The following is a 26,727-nucleotide window of genomic DNA, read 5'->3' as shown; positions in this document are numbered from 1 at the left end:
CTGAATCTGCAATAGGCAAGCAGCTTGGTGTGAAGAGATCAACTGTGGGAGCAATAATTAGAAAATGGAAGACATACAAGACCACTGATAATCTCCCTTGATCTGGGGCTCCACACAAGATCTCACCCCGTGGGGGCAAAATGATCACAAGAACGGTGAGCAAAAATCCCAGAACCACACGGGGGGACCTAGTGAATGACCTGCAGAGAGCTGGGACCAAAGTAACAAAGGCTACCATCAGTAACACACTACGCCACCAGGGACTCAAATCCTGCAGTGCCAGATGTGTCCCCCTGCTTAAGCCAGTACATGTCTGGGCCCGTCTGAAGTTTGCTAGAGAGCATTTGGATGATCCAGAAGAGGATTGGGAGAATGAAATATGGTCAGATGAAACCAAAGTAGAACGTTTTGGTCTAAACTCAACTCATCGTGTTTGGAGGAGAGAGAATGCTGAGTTGCATCCAAAGAACACCATACCTACTGTGAAGCATGGGGGTGGAAACATCATGCTTTGGGGCTGTTTTTCTGCAAAGGGACCAGGACGACTGATCCGTGTAAAGGAAAGAATGAATGGGGCCATGTATCGTGAGATTTTGAGTGAACACCTCCTTCCATCAGCAAGGGCATTGAAGATGAAACATGGCTGGGTCTTTCAGCATGACAGTGATCCCAAACACACCACCCGGGCAACAAAGGAGTGGCTTCGTAAGAAGCATTTCAAGGTCCTGGAGTGGCCTAGCCAGTCTCCACATCTCAACCCCATGGAAAACCTTTGGAGGGAGTTGAAAGTCCGTGTTGCCCAGTGACAGCCCCAAAACCTCACTGCTCTAGAGATCTGCATGGAGGAATGGGCCAAAATACCAGCAACAGGGTGTGAAAACCTTGTGAAGACTTACAGAAAATGTTTGACCTCTGTCATTGCCAACAAAGGATATATAACAAAGTATTGAGATGAACTTTTGATATTGACCAAATACTTATTTTCCACCATGATTTGCAAATAAATTCTTTAAAAATCAGACAATGTGATTTTCTAGATTTTTTTCCCCATTTTGTCTCTCATAGTTGAGGTATACCTATGATGAAAATTACAGGCCTCTCTCATCTTTTTAAGTGGGAGAACTTGCACAATTGGTGGCTGACTAAATACTTTTTTGCCCCACTGTACATATTACCATCCTGAGGGAGAGAGGGGGAGATAATTTAGTTCAGAATCAAAAATTACTAACTGTGCTCTTGTTCCTCAAGCTATTATAACATATGCTGAAAATCAATCAGTTGCTGAGAGATATAACATTTAATTAGCTACTCAATGAAAAGGCCAATCAGTAAGAAGTACAAGCAATTCCATCATGTTTGGTATAGTCCAATGATCAGAATCATAAGATAGAACTTGGAAAGGAACTTCTAGCATTCTGTTTTCAATGCAGGGGTAAAAATGCTTAACCTATCAGACAGGGTTTTGTTTGTTAACTGCTTTAGAAATGTAACAACAGCTGGCTGGATAGACCAAGGGTCTATCCAGTACAGCATTCAAATTTCATAACAGCCAAACAGATGATTCTGAGGAATCAATAAGCTTATGACAATGTTACATTCAATTCAATATTATTTTAAAGTATCAAGAAGTTATGTCTCCAACTTGTAGAATGCAGGCAACAGTATGCTGATTTCCAAAGTAGTCTCTAGATTGGAGTTCCTAACTGGTACAGAATAGTGTGAACTTGCTTGGGGTAAAATGCATCTCAGCTGCGCTTATGATGGGTGGTGGAGGTCAGTATCTTTGGACAATCTGGTGATAACCATGGCACATGAAAGACTGTGAACTGGAGCAATAACCAGAGCAATAAACATTAAAATTTATGTCAGAAAGTATGAATTGGTTTCATCTACAGTAGTTTGCTGTGGGTGTGTAGGGAAGTTGAAATCCATAGATTGCTGACAGTTGTAGTGAATTATGTTAATGGAAGAAAAATGGAAGAAAAAGACTTTGGGGGAAATTGTACAATATTCTGAATGAGTGCATCCAGAATAAAAATTACTGTTAGGTAACCTGAATGGATAGATGGGAGCAAGATGAAAGAGTACATAAAAAGAGATTGGATCATCAGGAGATTGAAAAATAAATAAGAATGGTAACTGTATGTTCAGAAAAAAGGTGTGCTTCAAAAATATGATTTAAACATAAGTTTCTTCATGCACACATGGCAAAAGTATTAATATAAATCTAAATTCATGATTATTTTCATCTTTTATGATGAGAATTAGTGAGGATATAAGAGTGATGAGAGACTTTGAACATGGGACAGATTTTTTTGGCTGTCAAGAGTAAATCTTGGGAATAAAATTGTCATTGAAGAAAAAGAAAGCCATGAAAGGTATAAGTCTGAAACTAGAATGTCTGCAAGAAAAGGAAGTATGACCCCTGTATGAAAAAGTATGAGAGAACAGATTAATATTCCAAGAGAATGAATGGAAAGTAGATGTAAGTTAAGAGGATGTGGAAGATGCCTGGAACAGAGTGAAAGGAATTATGTTACTGAGGACTACGGAAGTGTGTGAAGATACGCTAATGGGGAGTACAGAACGGATGCTTGGTGGAATGATGAAGTGAGTTTGTGGATGAGGAAGAAAAGTCCACATAAGAAAATGATTGCTGCTGCAAAAATGAGAATGAGATAACAGTATTTATGGCAAATAATGGAATAAAAGAGAACAAGGAATAGTTATGAAGAAAATGTAGAGCAGTTTTTATGGAAATTTTAAAGAACGTTCTGGGAATGGGGGGGGGGGAACAAGACAAGGAGCCTCATCTTGCTGAATGAGATTAAAAATAAAAGTGATGAAATGACTTAAGATTAACTGAAAGTGAGGGAATGTTGAAAAGAGTATTTTAAAGTTGTATATGGAAATATTAGTTATATGTTGAGTGGAACTGAAATAAATGAATGCCATTTCATTAGTATCCAAGACTTAGTGTTTCTCCCTTTCTTATCCAACTCTTCCTTCATAGAAATTAGTCATAATTCCAGAGTTTTGTTCATACTTCTAGGAGCCGACATCCCTCTCGTAGTCCTGCATTCTCAGCTTCTGAGCCTGGTTTCACCCACTGGACATAAATTCCAGTTCTATTTCCTCCAAGGATGGAAATGTCTCCAGTCAGTCCTCTGCTTTGGGGTGCTGGAACACTTAGGGGACTTGTGTTAGACAAATGCACCATAACCAATCTGAAAAGAAAAGCAAACAATTATAGGGATTTAGATTCTGGCCTCTGTATAAATGGAGAGATGATTGGAGGATGGATATCAGTTCTGCCTTATAAGAACAATGGAGCCATTCTAAGTAAAATGCTCTAGTTTCTATCATGCATCAAGCTCAGATGAACCATGCAAGCCTAGATTTTCTACAGCTACTGCAGAGTGTTCATCTGAAGAGATGTGCAATAACTAAATTCATCTCACTGCTAGAGATTCTAATCCTAGGGAGACAAGGCATTGTCTATAATGCAGCGTAATCCCATATTTAGAATTTTTGTCTTAACACAATGGTCCTTGTTTCACAGGTCTACCTAGTCTCAGCTGCCAGCAGGTCCCCAGCACCTTGGGTAATAGCCTCCATTTCTTGTGGAAAAAAGATTTTTGCTAGACTTAAGCTGGAACTTTTCCAGCTTTTCACAATCTGGCATTAGGATGTACTAGACCACTATTCCCATCACCCCCAGCTACCATGTCTATTGGGGAATATGAGAGTTGCAGTCCCTATGTTAGACTGCATTTGGAAGATGCAAGATCAATAAAAGCTGTATTTTACCTATCAACAAGGCAGGATCTGCTTTGTTTTGTTGAAATTCTTTGGATCTGATATAATTTGTATGTTAATGAATGGTGGGAGGCTGTATTTTCTTTCCTTTTTAATGTGAACTGCCCTACAGAAGTATATTGCAGGGTAGTAAGAAAATATCTTAAAGTATGAAAGATAATAGCAAATCTGGATTTCGATTTCCTAAAAAGGAAAAGACTATATCTAATAGCTGGAAGAGCCATTATCATTATGCAGCAGCTTCCCTACTGGTCTGAACTGGCAAGGGAGTAGAAGGTAGTAGTAGCAGCAGAAATAGTGCTATAGGTTGCAGCTGACATCTGATCTTTCATGACGTAGGACAATCCTATTATCTATGACACGTGCATTAATAAAGCTGTCTCTAGAAATTAAGGGGGGGAGGGTATATGAAGGCAAACAGACCTTCTGGCAAACTTTTGTTGATCAGAATCACTGGACAAGCAGACTTCTGATTTTGTCCTGGTATGTGCACTGCTGGAAGAGGAAGGTGATCTGGCAGAAGAGACTGTGGTGGTGGTGGTGGTACTTCCTGATGGGGAGAAAGATGGAGAACAAGTTCCTATGGGCAGTATCAACAGATTCATCATTAGAGTGCTGGGGAGATTCAGGTGAGAAAAAACACTGACATAAATATGGGAAGAAAAACCCAAACTGAAGGACTCTTTCCTTTGCAAGGCTACTGTGCCACAGGATGGGTGGGACTCGGAAAAGGACTTCCCCACCTACAAGTTTGGGTCACTCCATGTGATATCAGCCTCCCAAGAAAGCAAGTCATGGAGTAAAAATGACCTCTTTAAAGGACCCCAGTATTTCTTTAAAAATCAGGACTGGGAATGCCCATTCATGGAGTCAACAGAGAAGCTTGTACTGAATTTGGGTACTGGTTGATTGGGTTCTGGGCAAACCTTCTGCGTATTAACAACTAAATGCAAAACTCCAGACAGGATCATCCTAAATGCCAATCTTCCTGCTAGGTGCCTTGGTAGTAAATGCCACAAAACAAGCCCATCTCACGATATACAGTGAGACAGACTCTAGAGATTTACAGCCTGTCACCAAGAACCGATAACAGCCGGAAGCTGAAGCATTCATCTTTTCCAGCTTCTACTCTTCTGAATCTGAATCAAATTCATTGTCTAATAACCCCCCCAGTAAATTAAGCATACCAAACAGGAATAACTTGAGAGCCGAGCACGCATGCATGAGACCAGTGAACCCCTGGATGGCTAACCCAGAGCTAGCAACCCAAGCATGGGGCAAGTGTGCCCCCTAGTGGATGCACAGGTGATTTTATAAGAGGGAAGTCTCTTCTCTCCCCACCCCAATATTCCCTCATGCAGCTTTCAAGATGAAAATGTTTAATAGGAAATCATTACTAGCAATACCTGTTAAGTCTTCCATGCTACCAAAGGACCCATAAGACCAACTGAAGACACAGAAAAAAATACAGAACACAGTGGGGGAGAAACATTATTTCAGATTCTTACAAATATCAAAATCAAATCTCTTGTATTAATATCCTTTCATTTCTTCAAACAATTCAGAGGACGTATAAAATAGTGGGAAATTCCTTTCCAGCCTTCATTAATTCTCCACCATATTATCATATTATCTATATCAATAAATTGCCCTTTTCAGTTTCTTTTTTTAACCAGAACAGGGTAACCCCATTACCACTTTGTTTCTCTCATTCATCCTAGAGTCTAAAATCTCTTATTTGGAACACCAAAACAGAATGGTTAAAATATCTGGGGAGCAGGTTAGAATTTAAGGTGTTCCTGTCTCTCACCTGGCCTACTTCTGCTCTCTGCCATTATTGACTCCTTTCATTCCATTTCCTGAAGATAAAAGTTTTCACCCCCCACACAGAAAACTGATGGACTGGCAGTGATGAGAGCCTTGAGAAAGAGGAGAGATTGGACTGTTCAAATTCAGCACTGAAAGAATATCTCGAGTTTCTACCAAACATTTGACAATCTGAATTAAAGTAAGTCACAGGGAGTCAAACCAGAATTCATGATAACACTGAAACTCTATATGCTTGAGGTACAATATCCTACTTCCAATTCTCCTCTTTCAATCATACATTAATGTCAAAGCATGTTCTGCAGCAAGAAAAATTCTTTAGCTCTTCCGAAGGGACAAGCCCAAGCTTCAGGAAAGCAACCAAGAGAAATTTCTTTACAGCATACTACAGCATATTCCAATTACCTCTTGACAGGAGTTGGCCTATCTTCGCGTTGCCGTCGTAGTATAGAACCCGCACATGGCGGGAAGGGAAAGATGGAGAGCCGGTTTATTTCCTTCTCTCTGTCTGGAGTCACTTCCTAAGGAAGGCAGAAAACATACGCTGAATTCAGACAACTCCCTACTCCTCACCCCATATTTCCTTGTCTAAACCATTCTTCAGCTAGGGGTGATATCACCTCTCCATTTAAACAAATTAATTTTAATCATGAATTACTCAACAAAAGGCATGCAAGTCAAAACAAACATTCTGTAGACAAAAACTTATTTTTTTCTGATGAAGTTGCATGTACATGTCACACAGGTTATCATCTAACAGTGGCACAGAAGTGCCACTGACAGAAGTGAGTAATATATTGAAAAAGTATAGCCCTATTGACTAACCTGGCAACCTCCCAAGGTGTAGGGATGATGTTCTCCAGAATTCCCAGTGGTCATGATGGCTGGGAATCCAGTGGACTGTAGTCCCAACATTTTTAGAGGATGCCAAATTGGTGAATGCTAGTCTAAATACTTAAACTCTAATCAAGAGCTTATCTATCTGGCTTGCAAATTTAGGACAGAATAAAAGGGGAGGGTTCAAGTTCTATTTATAGTTTTATCATTTTGTTATCACCAGCAACTGCATAGAAGATTAGAAACATTCCAGACTAAAAGCCATCCTGGGAAGAAGGAGAAAACTTCAGGAAGCAAATAGGATAGAAACCAATTTGTTCCTGGCAGTTTCTCCTCCATCTGGAAGCCAGCTGTGAAGAGAACGTGGGCTACAGCTGACAGGTTCTTCTTTAAAAGGCATACAAGTATGGAAAACCAAGGATGGATTTGTTGTTGGCCCCAACATTTTATAAGAGGATTGAATTACACAAGTCAAGTGTGCACGCGTAATATGTCAGCTCTACTTCAGCTGCATTTAAAAAAAAAAGTCCATAAAGGACTGAGGAAGAAGGGAAAAGGTGGCATAGTCTTGGGGAATGCAAAGCAGTGTGCTGATTTCCAGACTTTATTTTTTCCAGGTTTTTATTTCTGTAGAATATCAAAGCTATAATATTTTGCTACAATAAAATGCAAGTTCTTGAGAACTATAGGAACATTCAGAGTTATCTATAAGGAAGCATTTTCCATCTTGATGGAACTATGCTGAGACTGTTAAATTTCATTCCCTCCAGGGACTCAGGGAGTGGTAGTCCAGCACATATGGAAGACACTAGGATAGAGAAGGGTATCCCCATGTCACAGAGCTCATTAAAAAGTTGGATTGTCATTTGTAATTTGGTGTTTCCTTGATTACAGTTATGAAGCCCAACTCATCTGAACCTGCAGACTCAAAAGTAAATTCTAGTGTCTTCACTAGAACTTATTCCTAAAGAAGTTGTGTTGGGAACTGATGGTTTAGTCACTATATTCTACCAAATTTTTAAGCAGTTGAATTTTCATCATTCAGATTCACTACACTGTCTCAATAACTGGTGAGTATGGCTTCCTGCAGTAAATTATTTACTGAATGTAGGACTCCAATACATAATAAGCCAATGGTAGTGGCTGTGGACAGCCTTGCATACCTGCTGGGCACAGTGCAGAAGGTTACATTATTTTGTTTGTTCTGAGAACAGGGATTTTTTCTGTTCTCATCAAAAGTCATAAAAGAGGCTTATTGGCAGTCTTCCACAGATATCCTGGGATTGTAACTCCCAATTTAAAACCCTCTAGAAGTTTTGGGACTCTAACATCCAAGATTCCCAATACAACTTGAGGGTAGTAAGTTGCAGAAGTCTGGTTTATAGCCTCAGCTTTGCCCTAGCTAAGCATATTTTCAGCTTCGGATATCAGTTTCTGCCACCTGAGCAGAAAAATAGCGACAGTTTCCAAGAACATGTAAAACTATCTTATACCAGATCAGCTCTTTCCTCCAAAAAGCATCAGCTCTCACAAATAGCGGTCTTCCTTCATTCATAGCCACCGCAAGATAGTCCTCCACATTTTGCTGAACTACAACTTTCAACATCTCTCACTATTGGACAGGCTTTCAAAGTTATACCTCAGAAATGTCAGGAGTAACTATTCTGTGCCACCTAATTCTTTGTCCTCAGAGCTATCACTGAAGTGAGGTCTTTCAGCATTTAAGACATGTGCTTTATGAGCTCACGGCTTCTACAATCTCTTCTTACCACATCTGGCCCTACAGAGTCTCTAGGGAACACGATGTCCAAGATGTCTGGTGAATCTACAATCCCATCCTCCGGGGACAAAGGCTTCTCTATTATGCTCCAAGCGCTGCTGTAGAGTGAATGGGAAGAGGAACATATCTTGGGGGGCAGGAGGAGAGAAAAAGAGAGAATGAATGAAAGATACCTCAGTAAAGTAACTAATCCCTAAAGATTCATTCACATACAGACACACACACACAGCTTAATTCTCAGACAAGAACGCTTTGTATTACTCCATTTAGTACAATGATTCTATGGAGAGTAAAAAAGACCATTTCTTCTCTGATCTTAAGAGTCATTCAGACTGACGCAATCATTTCAGAGGAAAATTTCACTTTTGCAGTACCAGAATTTGTTTGAGTTCTTAATATCAGGCTAAAATCCTATGTACGCAATGGGATTTGTTTCTGTTTCAATTTGATGAAACATCAAGGGCTTGAAAAAGAATTTGGGGCAGTTTGGATGCCACAGACTTTAATATAGTTTAAGATTGGAATAACTAGCTGCCCTTTTTTGGTTTTTGCATTCTTGGTGGATGGTGGGATATGGCTATTTTTTTACATGTGCATCTTGTGTTTTGATTTCTCAATCTTGCAGCTATCTAGAGAATGAGGACAAGGAGGGTAGCTTACATCGCCGCTCACATGTGCCCTCCTCCTCTCTAGCAAGCTTAACTCCATTCCATTAAATTCTAGCCTCTCTTCCCTTCCCAGCAAGACATTAGCCTTCTTCTTGTCCTTCTGCCAGAAGCTCCTTTTTTCCTCCAAACACACCTTCTTGGCAAGGCCCCTGTTACACAAGCATCGCTGCAACTGTCCCTCTAGTGTGCCAATCTTGCCCTCAGCCTGTGTGAGTTTGCTCAGCAAGTCATCCCTCTCTTCCTCCAAAGTCCGAACGCGTTTACGATACTGGTCCTTCTCAATGAGGCTTTGGGAATACTGGAGCTGAATGCTATCTCGGCTTTGAATGGCCTGAAAAGAAACAGTGAAGAAGGGGAGCTGGTGGATGAAATTATAGGCAGAACTGTGCAGAGCATATGCTTTTCTTTTCTCCTAAATATATTATACCCGTTTTTGCACACTACTGCATAATTTGTACTGTTTTTAGTATCCACAATCAAAAAGATAAAATGCCAGTTTAGTAAAGTCTTCTTCAGCCCCTTCTGGCATTCACCAGGCCTTTCTGAACAAAGAACTTCCAGATTAATAATAAAATTACAGTAAGATAGCTATTTGAAATACAGAGAAATGAGAATGCATTAACATATAATTCAGTCAGTATACAATTACTTTCAGAGCCACGGCAATGGAACAGCAGCACATTCAATAAAAAATAATCCAAGCAGTGTGGAACTGGTATAAATAAACTCCATCCTGACAGACTTCTCTTTGTCTACATGCTTCTATCTTCTCTAGGATCTGAAATCATATTACATGGGTATCTATGAAGAACCACATTGGGAAACAGGCTGGGTTGGAAACATAAAGCAAGCATCATTCTTCCACTGCATCTTATCATTCCTACATGGTTTCTCTATTTTTCTGTTACTTTGAGTGGCATGATATGGGGGTAGCAAGAATATTATTACCACATGGTTTAATCTTAACTGCAGCCCATAATTATAAACTAAGGAAATATTCCAGAGAGGAAGCAATTTACCTGATCTCTTTCCTTCTCAATCTCCTCTAGCTGAGCCAGCACGGTGTTCATCCTGTGCTTATACAGTTCACAGTTCTTCTGCAGAGTCTGGAATTTCAACTGCAAATCCTCCATGTCTTGCAGGTACTGAGAGAGAAATTGCAGAGATAGATTATTTTCCAAGTAAATGTTTAGGTCTTAAACAAAGGCAGCTGGCGGCCTGCAATCTGTTTTCAAATGCCAGGGTTCAGAACATAATTACATGGGGAAAGTCATATAATGAAATAGGAAGGAAGTGCACGTGCATATGTTTCACATCACTTGCACCCTACTTTCACTTATCATGCATAGCTTAGGATAATGGGACTGAACTTAGGGTACCCAGAGTAGAAAGCATGTACCTGATGTTTAAAAGACATTAAAAGAAGGGTGGAAGGCTTTTTCCTGCTGAGGTTCAAATTGCCTTAATGATCATCTATGCAGGTGTTCCTTCTAGCAGTAGCAAGATCCAGAAATGAATGATGTTAGAATGTGACTCTTATTTTTCTTTTTGTATACCTATTCAGTAGGCATCGAGGGTGGGATAGTATCATCATTCTCCATCGTCTGGTCTCAATTTACAAAAGATTCCCTCCATCAGTTTTGTGGTTTGGCAACAGGGCAAAACAAAGAGCTATCAGTGACCTGGATAAAGTCCAAAATTATCTTGACTGGTAGTCTGCCTTTAGCCCATGAAGCAGAGATTCCCTGCTCATTAATGTCTGGAACAAGGATTTCATGGCTGTTCCAAAGTATCTCCAAGCTTAAATGTCTGGGGTTAGCATTAGAACATCTTACCTTATCTCTCAGCTCTTCAGCCCACTGCAGCTCATTTTGTAAGGAGTTGAGTTTCTGGCACAGTTCCTGTCGATCTGCTTGTGCTTCCTTCCAATCATGCTCCAGAATGTCTAGAAGGACCCTCTCAGAGCCCGGAACCTGGTCTTCCCTTGCTTTCTAAACAGTAAAGTAGCAAAGTCACTCATCTGCTAGAATATAATGATTTCAGGATAATTAAGGCTTTTGGAGTAAAGAACAGAAATTGCCATGCTTGTATAGTGGAATATTTTAAAATATCTCCAGCAGGAACTCCAGAGTAGAGCATTCTGTCTATTTTAGTCTTTGCCTACTTGACACCCTCCAGATGTGTTCAACACCCTTCATCCTCAGTTAGCACTGGAAGGCCTTATTTTGAGAAAGGTTAACTGATTCTATATCTATATATCTTCACTACCACCAAAAATGAAAGGTGTATTCATGCAACAAATGTCATAGCAGCATCATGTCATTTTAAAGTTCATGGCTTCTTCTAAATAATTCTGAATCCTCTAGTCTAGTAGGAATTCTGAGAACTCCCCATTAGCAAGTCTGGCCCCTTAGTTCCTAAGGGAAGAGTGACTGTTAAACCTATTTGAGACTATAAGGTTGATCTAGTTTAATAGCCTTTTCACTCCCAGCAAGAGCAGCCCAAGATATTCTGCACCCTGAGATAGAGCAATGAAAGATGCTCCTCCCTGCAAAATCAAGACCCATAGATTCTAAGGTCAGTCAAGTTACTGCTTTCTAAAGCAGAAAACCACACAAGCAGATCTCTCTCTTCCTTGGCAGTAGAAATATATTCCACAGCATATTGGCTTCCTTTTTGCAGCCCAAGATACTTGTCTCAGTATCCCTAGTAGTAGGGTCAGCCCTGATGGCGCTTCCACAGACTGACTCTGCATCTGTCTGCATTAAACCAGTAAGCCACAGTAGCTGTCAAAGCCAATAATGTACAGCCAAACCTATGGTTTTGATTATATTTAGAGGAATGATATGAGGGGATCTAAGCAGTGAAAAATACTTATTCTAAAGAGTCAAGCTGTGTCAGATTGAAACCGTATAGTCAAAATATCATAGCTAAGCAATGTTTTATGGATCATTATGAACATGAGGAGATGGGTTCATGTCTTCCAAGATAAGAACCTTACAATTTCATGCTTTCTGGGACCAGTTCTTAAACCACTCTAGATAAAAATTACAGAGTATAATGGAAATGGCAATACTTTGCTGAGCATGTAATAGATTTATATAACTGATTGCATTCATATGCTTCTTCCTCACCAATACTTTTTTTTCTTAAAAACTATATATTCTTCCTGGTTAAAACCTAAGTGGATTTGGGGAAAAAAGAAGAATCTCAAACCAAAATATCTTTACGTAACATTCAGCAAAATTAAAACAAATTAGAATAAATTGTACATTATGAGATAAACTTATCTAAATGACCAAATAATTAGAATTCCATAATGCAGGTTAGTTTTAAATCATATATTCAAGGAAAACTTCAAAACTATATATATTCATATATTCTTGGGTAAAAATAGGGGTTCTTTGATAACCCAGATATAACAGTCAGTTTACGTCTCCCAAACAGCTGAGAGTCACAGCTGTTCAAACCACCCACTGATATTTTAGCAGCATCTAAGCCAATGCTAGAGGCCCTCTTTTTAAATATATATTTTATTTTTAGTACTCTACCAACTCAGGTTCTGATCCAGCACCAGTGCAAGAATGAACACATCTCCCATGTAATACATTCTGTGTCTAGCTGGAGTGGCAAGGCTTACACTTATTATAAAAACTACTCTGTTCTGAAGCCAGTCAAGGGGAAGCAACATTTGTCAATGCTGTGATGAGGTAATTTAGAAGGGAACAAAGACAGTGATTCACAAAAAATACAAGGCACTGCAGGAAAGGAAGGAATAGCCTTGCTGGCATTCACCCTTTAATTGTTTAAGGGCTGCGCATAAAATCACACATATAGCTAGTTTAGCCTTTGCCAATCAGATGCCCTTTAATTGCCCTGGACTACGTCTGTACACTTAGATTCCACTGGCAACTGGAATAACAGTGGTAATAGAAGTAGAAAAATAGTAATAGTAAAGTCTTTATCCCTTGGTTTTAAGAAAAAAAATAACTGTCCTGGTAGCAACAGACTGGATTTATACATCACACCAAAGCATGTGATTTGTTTTGTTTTGGCATAGGTTATTTTGTGAACATAACCACTGTGGCTTGCAAAGCATTGTTTATGACTTAGTGTGATATATGAATCAATTGTTTACTTGTTGTTTATTAAACAAACCATAGCTAAAACAAGTAATATTAGTGGGAAGTAGCAACCCAGTCACAGGCCCAAGATGAAATTCTAAAACAGACATTTTAATTATATGCAGATGAAATTATTCCATTACAAATAGGCTTCCTTTCAAGTCCTCAGCTGCCTTCCCTGACATCTGGTTTCTAAATGTATAATACAATACCCAAATTACTCCAAGCCTATTTAGCCCTGCTGCTTGAAGAATTATGTGAAGTCCAAAACTTGTCAAAGGCACCAGTTGGGAAGTCTGGACTATACCATGGAGAACCTGGGAGGGTCTAGCAGCACCCGCTTCCCTGAGTTACCATGTTTGGGTTCCTCTACAACTAAATTATTAGGCTTCATAGATCAAGGATGCCATTTCAGATGCAGTCCCAGTTTAAACACAAAGAGGATCCCATGTAGGAGAAGATTCATAGTAGAAAATGTTTCTATAGACTAAGTCCACATTTTTCAGAATGTACCTGCATTACATTCTGCAGCTCCTGAAGTGAAGCAATTAGCCTCTGGTTCTCAGCTTGCAATTCAGAAATGTTGTCAATAAATCCATGATCCTCCACCTCTCGCTGAGGAACCATTAATGCTTGCTTCTTCAATAAGGAGCACTCTTCCTCCATACTAGTGATCTTGCATTTCAACTGATCTACCTGAAATATGGAACAAATAAGGACTATCACAGCACTACATTGATTTTAACACTAGAGAAACAAGTAAATAAATTTATGTAGGGCTTCGTTTTGATTGAGAAGTTAATCAAAATTAAGTCCTACATAAAACTTTATTAATGGTTCAGTCAATAAAATACTTTAATAAAAAGGAGTACATTTTAGTATAGGTGAGTTCTCTTCACAATATATGCCCTATTTCTGAATTTAATGATAGATCAAGGATGGCTTTGTGGGTTTGCAAAACAAGTGCTTAATGGGCACATATTCAAAATCTCTTTTTTAAAAAATTAGATTGAAAATAGAGAAGATTAGCCATGTGTTCTCCAGTTTCATTTCCTCCAGCTGTACTAAACTCAACTCCCATCATTTTTAGCCAACACTGACTTGGGATGGTGACTTGGGATGGTGGAAATTGTTATCCAACATGATTAGTGGCAACCAGTTTGAGGAAGGCAGCAGAATAGTGGTTTCAGAAAGACTTCTAAACAGTTTTAAATAGATTTGTTCACAGTTAAGACATCCAGCATACAGAGGAAGCAGTAGATGTGTTCAATGCTCAAGGTGAACTCCAAGTAACCAAGATGTGATCTAATAAATTCTGTCAAGTATCTTGGGTGAAAACATTGTTTAAGTTGGGGATTTGGCATCTGACTCTTTTATATCCCTACCTGCTTTTCAGTTGCTTCAAATGTAACATAACCTGGGATTCATCTGAAGTATCTACCAATCTCCAGAGGAAATTCAGGGTTGCATTTAATTTGGAGCAACTCTAAGGCCACTGAAAGCAGCTAGAAAGAAGACAGAAGGTAAGCTAGTTAAACCCACATCCTAGATCACCATGGACAATGTTTGATAGTAGCAAAGTAAAAGAAAAGCCATACTAAAATAAAATGGATGGGCTACATCACATAGGTGGGGTTGAGATCTTTCTTCTTTTCTGCTTGAGTGGGAATTATGCTTTTTAACAGCATTAAGCTTATTTTAGGTTTATGCTTTCAAATTTCCATGCATTTCCCATCTCAAAATGGTAACAAATGCATGCCTCCAATTTTTGGAAATCATGCCACAAAATTCAACAGTGTCATCAAAGTGAGCTTAGGGGCTACTATAAAAAGGCACTACCTATTTGTATTTCAACCAAAGGGGAAAAATAACCAAGCATTCCTCTGCAAGCTGAATATACATACAAGTGCAATACACAAAAACTACAGCACACAATACTCCATCATGTTAAAATAATCAATACTATAACATGAGATTCTTAAGGTTTTTTTCTCTCTTTTATATAGTCACAAGCTGAAGAGATTAATGAATGTACAGGAATGAGTGTGTGTTTCTTTAACCATAGCTTTATTCTACTTTAGCCTCGGTTGTTCAAGCTAATGTAGCATTGTGATCAAGAACCATGAAGTCTGTGTTTCAAATTTTGACTTTACCATAAAAGAAATAATCTCAGGTAACTTTCATCTGCAATATGGAGCAATAATACCAGTTTATCTGATTGTGTTATTGAGATAAAATAATTAAGATGATTGTGAATTCAAATACAGGTAATCCCTGGCTTAAGAACGCCCAGTTTAAGGATGACCCATAGTTAAGAATGGAGCCTATTGTAGCAAAATTCAAATTAAATACACAATTATTCAAGTTAAATACACAATGGTTCGAGTTCATTGCACAATACTATTTATACGGTATTATACAATAATACTATTCTGGTTTACATACAAATTCGACTTAAGGACAGACCTCGGGAACAGAACTCATTCTTAAATTGTACTATATGCAAATAATAACAGATGGTATCATATTGTTAAGCTGGCATGTTTGTTCTTTAAGGACAAAGAAGGGTAAATGCTGAAATAATCAGGATAACCTATATGGATTGGAAGCCCCTGTATCTGAGGATGTATCATCTTTGGTTTTGGATGGGGTTTCACTGCCCTGGACAGACCTGGTACATAATCTGGGGGTCCTCCTGAACTCACAACTCCTACTTGAGGAGCAGGTGGCAGTCAGGGCCAGGAGGGTCTTTGCCCAACTTTGTGTGGTGCACCAGTTATACCCTTTCCTGGATTCAGGAGGCTCTCCGGTCAGTGACTCATGCCCTGGTCATCTCTCAGTTAGACTATTGCAATGTGCTTTACATGGGGCTGCCCTTGAAGAGTATCCAGAAGCTACAGCTGGTTCAAAATGTGGCCATGTGGACAATCTTAGGTGCCCCAAGAATGGCACATAAAACACCTTTACTGCGGGAGCTGCATTGGGTCCCAGCTTGCTTCCGGGTCCAATTCAAAGTGTTCACCCCCATCAACCCATCCCATCTGGTCAGGCAGAGAGGGCATGTTGTGGACCCCATCAGCAAGAGAATGTCAGCTGGCAGGGCCCAGGAGAGCCTTCTCTGCCGTTGCCCCCACCCTTTCCCCAGAGCTGCAGCAGGGCCCTACCCTCCCAGCTTTCCAGAAAGGATTAAAGACCTGGCTCTGCCAGCTTTGTGTGGGGTGACAAGAATCTTATCCAATCCTGGGGGTGGCTGGCATCTTGATGACACTCCCTGGGTTACTGCCAATTTTAACATCTATCCTTGGATTATATTTATTTTCTATTTATTTAGCATTATTTTCTATTGTAATTTTAATTGACTTTAACTGCTTTGTAAACTGCTCAGTTGGTTTTTAATGAGATGGGTAGTGACAAATTTGATATATAAATAAACAAAATAAAAAATATATTTCATAGCAGATATGTACATATAAATGTACGCTCAGAATTCATCCTACATTTCTGGGAGATATAGCTAACATGAAAAGATGCCCCACCCCAATTTTAACTTGTTTAGTTCACTCAAAAGAAGATTAGGAATAGTTCTGCCATGGCCTGTAAATTAATGCCTTCCCAGAGCAAATATGAAAGCAATTTCAAGCTCAGATCTAACTAAAAAAGGCCAGGACTGCCACCATCTATCATTTTTACGGCATCATCAATATGCATAGGGCTTTGAAGAGCAAAATAGGAGGTAGTGGCTTATTCTTCAGGGGCACAGTATAACTGGGGAGGGACAGAGGATAATAATAAATATCTGACACCATATTTTTAAATGCAATTTTAATTTACACATACCCTTAGATTAGTTATAATTTGGAGAGTCACCAAAAGGCCCAGATTTCTTAGGAGGGATTTGGAAGGCAAGGAAAAACTGGATAGACAACTGGACTTGCTGCTATACCTGGAGAACATTCATAGGCTACTAGCAGGGGGCTTGCATTGCATGCAATCAGACCAAGAGTCAATATCTGATATCTCTACTTAAAAAGATCAAGTGGCAAATGACATACAAAACTCCTGCCTGACAACTACCTCTAATAAAAGTAGGCAATAATGGACTAAATAAATCAATAGGCCTGATCTGGAATAAGGGAGCTTCTTTTTACCTTTATTGATATCTGGAAAAGATGACTGGACATATTTGGTACATTAGGAATTTTAAACTGGAGATGAGAACATTGAGGAGGGACCATACATCAGACCCTTTCTTTGTATGCAACAGATCCCAAGTTCAGTTTTTGGCATCTGCACCTTAAAAAATATCAGATAGGCAGTGATAGGGATGAGCTTTCTGCCTAAAATCCAAGAGAACTCCCTGGTTAGATAAATTAATAATTTGATATAGAAAATAACTTATGTTCCAATCCAAACCAATTTTTCTCCTGGGGATACTTTAAAAGGACACTATAAGTTACACACAAAAACTGCTACTAGTTTTTCATTAAATCCCATTGTTGCAATACAACAGTAAGCACAATCCAGTTCCCACATAGCAAGGCCACATCTCATAGTCTCAGGTTATCTTATTCTCGGTTGTGAAGAAATATGCCTTTCCTTTGGTCTTTCCCACAAAGACTATTTTGGCTTAGTCAAAAGGACCATCTGAAGCTCACCTATGCTGTAGACATTTTTATAGGAGGCACTTTGCTCACTCCCGTTCACTGCTTATGTCATAATTCTAGCATTATATGTATTACAAAGAATGTGCCAGAGTCTGCAGTAGGAAAGAATCCTGCATTGGGACCGAGAGCTGGGCTTAGTCTTCTGGCCTATTCCAACTCTACAAGAACAGGTGAATGTTCCATCTACACAGAGCAGAATGAGGGGCTGCAATGGAGACTGAATAATAGTTCAAGGAATCAAAGGATACCTTCCTAAATGACTAGGCAGGCTCAGATTAAAATGGCAAGAGACAGTTACACTTGATATGCTCAATATTACTGAACATTTTACTTGTGCCTGGATTTTACTTTAAAACTGTGCATGAATAACATCTGAAATATTGAATTACAAGTAATGTTGTGGGTTGCCTTTGGTTTTTCCTGTGTTCTCGTCTTTATTGTTGGTTCTGGTTTTGGTTTTAATCCTACGTTACCTGCCCAGAGTCACAATGTGTGAGTTGGGCAGTTATATAAATCAAATAAACAAATAAAGCAATGTAGATATGCTCCTATGGACCAAAACCTTAACAATCTACCACATAAATTGCACTTGCTATTTCAGTGTTGTCCAAACTTGGCCACTTTAAGATGAGTGGACAATAACACATGGCTGGCTGGGGAATTCTGGGAGTTGAAGTCCACTCATCTTAAAGTGGCCAAGTTTGGACAACACTGTGCTATTTGAACAATATTGTCTAACCTGGCACACCCCTGATGTGTTGGACCACAACTTTCAAAATTCCCAGGCAGCCAATTCTCAGAATTCCCAGCCTTGGCCACACTGGTTGGGAAGAGGGGTGGGGTGGGGTAGAGAATATTTAATTTATCACATCTATATTCTATCTTTCCTCTCAGAATTTACAACAGTATATAGGAGGGTGGAAAGTTATCCTAGTTTTATCCCCAGAACAGCAATTTAGTATAGGTTGGGCTGAGAGTGTGACATGCCCAAATCAGCCAGTGAACTCTATGGACAAGTGGGAATTTGAACCTAGATCCAACCCAACACTTTAACCATTTTGCTGCCACACAGTTCTAACACATCCAGAAGGTACCTAATTTAGAAGACAAATTATTCCTTTCTCCCAATAATAAATGCCATCTGAAACTGCTACATTTGTTTTTTTAAATGCAGATTAGGTTAATCGTCTGACCTCCGGACCTACTGTTCATCTGTCGCCATTAAGATTGTTTTAGATTATGCATTTATTATGCATTTAAATATCCCCTACCATAAGAGCCACTTCTGGGAAATTTGAAAGATGCCATGCTTTCCCCAACTCAGGCCACTATCATAACAGTGATATTGTGATTATTTTAATTTTATTTTTTCCCACCTCTCCCTATCTTTTTTCTTTGTGTGTCTTGTCTTTTAAACTGAAAGCTAATGGCAGGAACTATTGCTAACCCCATAGTTCAGTGTTGTCCAGACTTGGCCACTTTAAGATGAATGGACTTCAACTCCCAGAATTCCCCAGCCAGCATGGCTGGGGAATTCTGGGAGTTGAAGTCCACTCATCTTAAAGTGGGCAAGTTTGGACAACACTGCCATAGTTGAAAGTGATTTTGGGAGACACTCTGGCTAAAGAGTGGGCAAAAATGCTTCAGAGACATAAATGTTAACTTGGGAATTCTATTACCAAGGGACAAAGATTACCCTGGGAAAATTACCTTCCTGTCTAAGGTGATTAGATATTTTGCAATTGCATGAATATCTGCTGATCATGCACCAGATCTAGCAAAAGTGTACAATTACCACCAAAGAGAAAAACTATTGATGATAATGATACATTTAAAAACATATTTATAAATCACATTTTTGTTATCAACATCTCTAACATAAAGATTTGTAAACACAAGTGTCAAACGTATTTGTTCAGTCACTGATTTTCCAGGACTCTGCTTAGATCTAAAAGTACAAATCCAGGGTTTCTCTAGAAAAGGCACCAGCAATTTCAAACTATGGAAATTCAAATTTCCTAGCTAATAAATGTCACAGTCAACAAGGAAACTCTTGTTGAATAGAACCTACTCCTAGCATGGCACAAGACACAGTCTGATTCTCAAATTCTAAAACTTTTAACAGTTGCCATTTCACAAACCCAGTTCCTTTTGGCATTTAAGAATATCATCTGAGTCATGAGTTACACTGGAGCTAAGTGGAATGTTTGGGCAGATTCAAAATTAGGGGGAAAAGGGCAGGTAGGCAGGAGCAGCAGTAAACTCAGCAGAGAATAGGATTAGAAAGGGTTAGGATGAAGTTGAGGGTTCCTCAAAATGAGCAATGTAATGAGAAACTGAAGAACAAGACAGGCAATTTTATACCAGACATAACATAAGGTGCCAAGAAACTGAAAGCAAGAACAACTATCAGTTTTCTGGTTTTTCATATTTCTCTTTTCTAGGATTTGTAAGAAGCTATTACGTTCACCCAAGCACTATTTTAGTAACACAATAACCTTTGATTGACAGAAGAGAACCTGGTTTAATTTGGACATAATTCCATTGTACTGAATTGCTAATATTAGCATGCATTCATGTGTGTACGTACAACCGCACATACACCCTGCTCACCATACCCCAAGTTGCAGGTCCCTACTCCTTAAGACAGCAGCATTTTTCTCTTCACACAGTTGTGCATAGCGCATGGCCAGCATATAATTTTCATCCTTCAGCCTTAGCAGCTCCAGGCTGTTGGAGTCCCACTCTTCTTGGAACCTCTGCCAACGTTCTTGCACTTTCTGTAATCCTTGGAGCTGTTGCTTCAACTGGCTACATTCTTTGTCTAACGCTTGGTTCTTCATCTGGAGCTGGTGTTCTCTGGCCAGATGCTCCTTCCGTTGGGCCCTTACCTTCTTCACCTCCATCATCAGGAACTGAGTCAGGCCTTCAGGGCCCTCCTCATCTGGAAAAGGGACAGAGGATGATCATCAGGTTGGTTCACAAGTAGGCGAAATGCTAGGAGCCATCAGCCAGAGCAGCTCATGTGTAATTCACCCAATAAGCAAGCTTGCCACTCACCCACTGAATTTGCAAGCACTGTAATATGTGAAATAGCATGTTTATAAACATGCATGTCTACTTAAAATTTGAGGCAATCATCACTGCAAACACATAGCAACACACTTTGCTGCATAGGGTGCAAAACAGCTCTTGGCCTTGGTAAAACTGTTCTGTAGAAAATCTAAGTATCGGACATTTCTGGCAAACAAAATTCCTCTGCTGAAAACTGTACAAATGTACATGCATTTCAACTGGTATTTTGTGAGAAATGCACCAAATTCTCTGTGAACTCTATCGTTACATACCTCTTTCTAATATGGGGATGTTTCTCTAATACATACCTATTATATACATACTTTGCATTCAGAAAACACAAACTGTATAATCACATGGCAATTTATTAAAATGCATCCAAAGCGGATTATTTTAGGGATAAATCAGCTCAAACTGTACATTTTGCCTTTATTTTGGGAAGAGAGCTGTTCAAATAAAAATAACATTTGTTCACAGATAACAGCATTATGGTAATATTGGAGTCTATTCACGTACAACAACAAAAGATATATGAGTGGAAGCTGCAGAGAAAAGGCAAAATAGTTAACCAATATACAGAAACATAATCCTGGTATCATGAAGCATTTTATAATACTGTACTGCCCTGAAGAGCTGATGTCATCCATAAACCAAAGACAACACGTGCAAAGCTAAGCTTCCTGCTGCTTCTTGTGTGGTAGGACAGCTCTAAAAAATATCCATGTGCCTATTTGCTATTTCTTAAAATTTCAAAACCAGATCGCTCTGATGACAAATAAAAGGCCAGTTCTGGAGTACCTCATCCTCTAAACGGCAGCCACTACCTAGACTTTATGTTAGGAGGGCATTCAAAACAAAACACAAAAAAAGGAACAGATATAGAAATTTAGGTACAGCACAGGCCAAGCAATCTCACATAAAATTCTCTATACCAGCAGAAAGCTCAATCTAGCATCCGTTTATGCATACAGACAACCTGTGCATCGAGACCTTTGAAGGCCCTGCTTCTTCCAAAGTAGAATCAAGCTTCTCTAAATCCGACTGCATGTTGCATTTCTTACAACCTCTTACCCAAGATCATAGAGCAACGCTGAACAGGCTGCTTTCCTGTCAGTCGGGTGAAATGTTCAGGATAATAGAACTCCAAGGACTCTAAGAATGCTTCGTAGCCTCGTTTCCCTCGTCTTCGAAGGATATCCATGAGGAGTCCTACAGAGGTTTTTAAATAAATAAATAAATAATCACACCCACAGGACACAAATGATGGCTTCATGTGATTAGCAACCAGAATCCTAGACTTGGTGTTTGCATATCACATGAAGCCATCATGTGCCAAATTGTGGCTCATTAAATAAACCATGATTTGTTGAATAAATAACAATTAGCCAGGTTCACAATCACACTAAGCCATAAATTACGGTTAATAGCACGGTTCATACAGTATGCTAAATCAAAATCAAATAAACCACATTAGGACTTCATGCAGTGGGCTAATCCAGTCCCAGCATTATAAAGTTGAAAGGTCTGAAAAGGCTACTTGGTCTAACCTTTACAAGAACAGCAACGGTCTTTTAAAGGTCACTGGATGTGAGAGTGAAGTCTTCCTGAGTAGGATTTAAGGACATTCTTTAGGTCTTATGTAAGGTCAAGGAAAAAAGAAACCATAATCTATTCCGTAAAATAATAATCAAAATAACATGACCATAAGCTCCAACTGCCTCCAGCAACCATCAGTAAAGTCAGGGATGAGAAACACCACAGTTTAATATCAGGGCCACAGGCTACCATCAGAATAAAATGACCAGATGGTACAACCTACCAAGGAAGATGATTACAAGGAAGATGAGGCTGGTGTGGGGGCAAGTAGCACAAGCAACTGCCTAAATTATTGGGCCTGAGCAGTACACGTTCGGTCTAGGTCTTCAACAATTAATTAAGCAGTTTACAAAAAAAGAGGGCAAACAATTTTCACTTGTAAAGCAACATAATCTACCCGCATGGCTTGCATTATGTTTATATTTGATGGGGACTGGGTTTGTTCTGGCTTGTTTTCCTTAAAATAACATCTCTGTGATAATGCTACTTTTTAAATTAAGTTCCTTGAGTCTGGCTGACTAGTGGTGGGAGGACTTGCATAGCAAAATTGATGTCTCTGTCTCCTATGACAGGAGCACTCGCGCCAGATGTCCTAGTCCTGCTTCCAGATGCAAAGCCAGGGTAGGCAGCCTCCAGCCTTTGGTCCTCCTGTAGTTTTTGATTCCCCATTTGGGGGACCTTGAAGCATGACTATGGAAAACTGACAGCACTTTCCTGCCACTTTGAGGTGGGGTACAGAAAAAAAAATATATATAGTGTCAACACTAAAATAGTCATATCACGAAGACACTCCCAAATTCCCTGCCATCAAATCCTGTTCTAACCCTCATGTATTGTGTGGCTTCACCCACTTTACAGCCCTCCATTCCCCCCCAATGTTAACTGCAACTTTTGGTCACAAAAAGGTTGCCCACCCCTAGCATAAAAGATGAGCATGGCCAGCATTATTGAGAAGCAAGCTAGCCACAGGGCCCCCAAGAAAGCATGGTACAATCCAAGGTTTTGGTGATGGGTTTACTTCTAAGGATAAGGACATTGAGGGATTATTATGCCAGTCTAGGGAAGGGCTTTTCAGATTGAGAGGAAGTCTGAAGTACCATTTATGACTCCAGTTCAGGCGTTTACTGGTTTAGAGGAGAAATTTTATTCTGAAGAACTCTTTATTATTCTAAACCAGAGGCTTTTCTGATTTAGGACAAAAGAGCACGGCCAAAGAAAACTGCACGGTTGTACCCATGTACTCCTCAGCAGCTGGAGTTGGCTCAAGACCATCTTTACCATTACTGTACCTTTTATTTTGCAATATTTGCTCCTTATAACATGTAGAAGTTCTCAGATTTAGAAGAGGTATTTTATTTACAATTACCATTTATTGACCAAACCGAGGACTCTGATTTAGAAGAGAGATTGTTTCAGCGTTTATTACCTACTTATTAACAGATAAAGTATAGATAACTCAGTGCAGATACACAATACACAGTGTATTAAATATTCATAGTATATTAATTCTATACACCCATACTGATTAATATATGTAGAGTGTGTATATATGAACACAATACAACCTATCAGTACTTGAATTAGTAGATATTGGTAAGATATAACTTCCCACTTCAAAATGTTTTCAGAAGGGTAATAATCCTAGTGGTGATGCTTATAAAAATGAGACAATTTTCTGTTACATCAATGACAATTCAGAAAACTGTAAGCATCAGATTCAGCAATATATGTAAATATATTGTGACAAGGAAAATCATGCATGTTCATAATGCATCAAGTCACAAAATGAGCTACTTTAAAATTCTAAAATGTGTTTCAAAAGTTGAACAAATGGAGAAAAAACACTTGGATAGATATTTGCCTATTATGAATGAAAGAGTGCAGCCACTTATAAAAGCTGATCCATACTTAACATGAGAAGAGTCTGTTATCATTATCGCAGTAAATATACTGAAGAGGCAGCCATGCCTCTCTAAGTAACCACTTAGGCAGACTTTCCTCAAAATGATCTGTACCCTACCTGGCCCTTCAGGTTTTCCAGGGGCGCACCTACAGCCATTGTAATCAAGAAGCATTATTATCATTATTATATTTGTTTGATTTATATCCTACCTTATTTACCTAGAGACTTCCTGGAAAACCTGAGAATGGGTTGCTCAGAACATATGGTGGGCTTCCCAAAGGCATCTAGTTGACCACTGAGGTATCTAGTGCCACACTGTTGAGAGGTAGTGTAGCAGCCAAAGAGGATTCATACTGATGGGAAGTTGTGTAATAGACACTAGCATGAGCATGCTCTTGATATGGTCAATTGACTAATCAATAAAGTTTACTATACTATACTAAACCATTACCATGTTCCATCACCATCAACAACAAAGGCAGCTGAAAAACATCACTAATGGAAATTCAAAAGAAATTAGAAATGTAGAGGGCAGCTTTTGTTTTGTTTTTTGTTGGGCAAGAAAACTTTGAGAACACAAGTCAGATTTCAGTTCAGCAAAGCCTTAGGGTGAAGAAAATGCTGGGCTACGTGGAACTTTGATCTGTTGCAGCATAGCCTTTTTTTTAATGCACCACAGAGCCATAACTGGGACCCCTTGAGCAGCTCCTTCCTTTCATTCAAGAGCCAACCCTCTATATTGTACTTTAAAGAAAGCAAGAGGCACTCCCTCTTCTTTGATCTCTCCTCCATACAAATTCCAAATGTCTCTCACCTGTCCGGTTGCTCCTACATGGGAACCGATAGGCACTCAGCACCTCCTCTTCATCCTGCTCATCTATCACACGACATTGGCGTAAGTATGGTGTCAGCTTTTCTGGATTCAAAGAGCGAGTTAGTTGGTGTCTCACACTCTCAATCTTCTCCCACAAAGCCTCTTCTTCTTCTTCTTCTTCAGAAAGGCTTTGGACCTGGCTGATAATATCCTCCGGCCCTATGAGCACATATTCAGTATTACTGAAATTAAGGACATTAATTTCCTCAAATGCTTTTAAACAATTTGCTGTACCAACAGTCAGAATGGATTTTTCACATCATTGTAGTGCATACTGAAGGCTAAAGTGGGAATTCTAACTCCTGCACAGAACATGGAAACAGCCTAGGGCTATTCTTTATTGGAGACTGAAGACCACAAAATGATGAGCTACATCATGCATGTAGATGGAATTAAATTTGAGAGGGGAGTCTTGGGGATTTTTTTTTTAAACTATAATATTTTTATTTTAGGATGCACAAAGTAGTGGGGATCATGCACAAGCCCAGGAAAAGATGTAGCTGCTTTAAAGTATTCCCAGCAGGTGCTACCTACCTACGAATGCTCCAAATCATAATTTGCCTTTCAAATACAAATCTCTGCACAGCCCTACTTAACAATTTTCTTGTGCTTCCCATCTCAAAATGACAAGAAACTACTAAAGTCAGAAGTAGCTCCAAGGCCTGCAGAGAGAGAACTCAGGGGCCACATCTAGCACATGCTGTAAGTTATATACTCCTGCCTAAGAGAGAAAACAATTAGCTACAAATAACAAACAGTACCAGCAAGGATGACGGAGACATAAAAACAATCTTCCACGTTGTAGTGTACTTCAGATGTCTATACAAGCTAGAGAGTAGGGCAGCTTAACTGAAGACATCTATTATAATTACCAGACATCTAAAATTTGTCACTACTTTTTCATATTTTTAATCCATCTCAAAACCCATCTTCATGGTGAAACCTTTAGCTTAATTCCTTAGTTCTTATTCCCATCTTAAACATGATCTAATCTAGAATGCAGCTCTCTGGCTCAAGTGATTCATGCAATTTTCAGCCCTCAGTCTAATTTGTGAAACTCTCAGTATCATCTAAGTCTCCAAATCCACTCTTACTGACTCTCTGTCTCTGCACCAAGGCATGGCTTGCTGGACAAACCACAATGGTGGTATGTATACAACTTGCTATGCCAAATTCAAACAAATCACATTATAGTTTAGCACATAATATAATGACATAAGGAGCAAAAGGCATGGAGTGGCATGCAGAAAGAAAATGGTCATGTACTCTGGCAACGCTATAATTCTACAGTGTGTTTTCAGAACTGGCTCTGATTGACTGAGCCCTGAATGACTTTACAGTAGCCTTTACAGAGGAAAAAAAAATCTCCCAACCCCAAGGCAAAGCAGAAAACTGTATTTGTTCAGATTTATCACTACTACTACTCTCTTACACTGTACCCTTCCTCATTATCAAAATTTTAATCGCAAGTCCCTTGCAGCATCAGCAAATCTTTTGGTTTAAACTGCTTAGTGAAGCACATGCCTGTTGATATGAAAGTAGTCCTAGCTTACTAGATTT

At 39.3% G+C, this 26,727-nt stretch overlaps 1 protein-coding gene across 7 annotated transcripts in view; it reads right to left on the bottom strand.

The window, feature by feature from the left end:
* Positions 1-26,727, bottom strand: part of CARD10 (caspase recruitment domain family member 10) — a 120,479-nt gene that overhangs the window by 21,663 nt on the left and 72,089 nt on the right. For 6 of the 7 annotated variants that reach the window (XM_025163405.2, XM_088141056.1, XM_025163407.2 and 3 more), the window contains 12 exons: positions 25,108-25,326; positions 21,866-22,003; positions 20,338-20,663; positions 13,569-13,751; positions 10,767-10,922; positions 9,951-10,076; positions 9,065-9,262; positions 8,253-8,390; positions 6,052-6,167; positions 5,226-5,266; positions 4,243-4,369; positions 3,047-3,227 (listed from right to left, as the gene is read on the bottom strand). In XM_025163405.2, the coding sequence (XP_025019173.2) occupies positions 3,047-3,227; positions 4,243-4,369; positions 5,226-5,266; positions 6,052-6,167; positions 8,253-8,390; positions 9,065-9,262; positions 9,951-10,076; positions 10,767-10,922; positions 13,569-13,751; positions 20,338-20,663; positions 21,866-22,003; positions 25,108-25,326 (1,949 nt within the window). The remainder of the gene's footprint in view (positions 1-3,046; positions 3,228-4,242; positions 4,370-5,225; positions 5,267-6,051; positions 6,168-8,252; positions 8,391-9,064; positions 9,263-9,950; positions 10,077-10,766; positions 10,923-13,568; positions 13,752-20,337; positions 20,664-21,865; positions 22,004-25,107; positions 25,327-26,727) is intronic. The other variant, XM_025163413.2, reaches the window with a different exon arrangement.

The sequence above is a fragment of the Python bivittatus genome, unplaced genomic scaffold, assembly GCF_059951505.1.
Source record: "Python bivittatus isolate LINGU-HERP-01145 unplaced genomic scaffold, Pbiv_v1 ctg000330_np1212, whole genome shotgun sequence".
In the NCBI taxonomy this organism is placed as follows: domain Eukaryota; kingdom Metazoa; phylum Chordata; class Lepidosauria; order Squamata; family Pythonidae; genus Python; species Python bivittatus.
The sequence above is the reverse complement of the archived record's forward strand: the minus strand, read 5'-3'. Positions and strand labels throughout refer to the sequence as shown.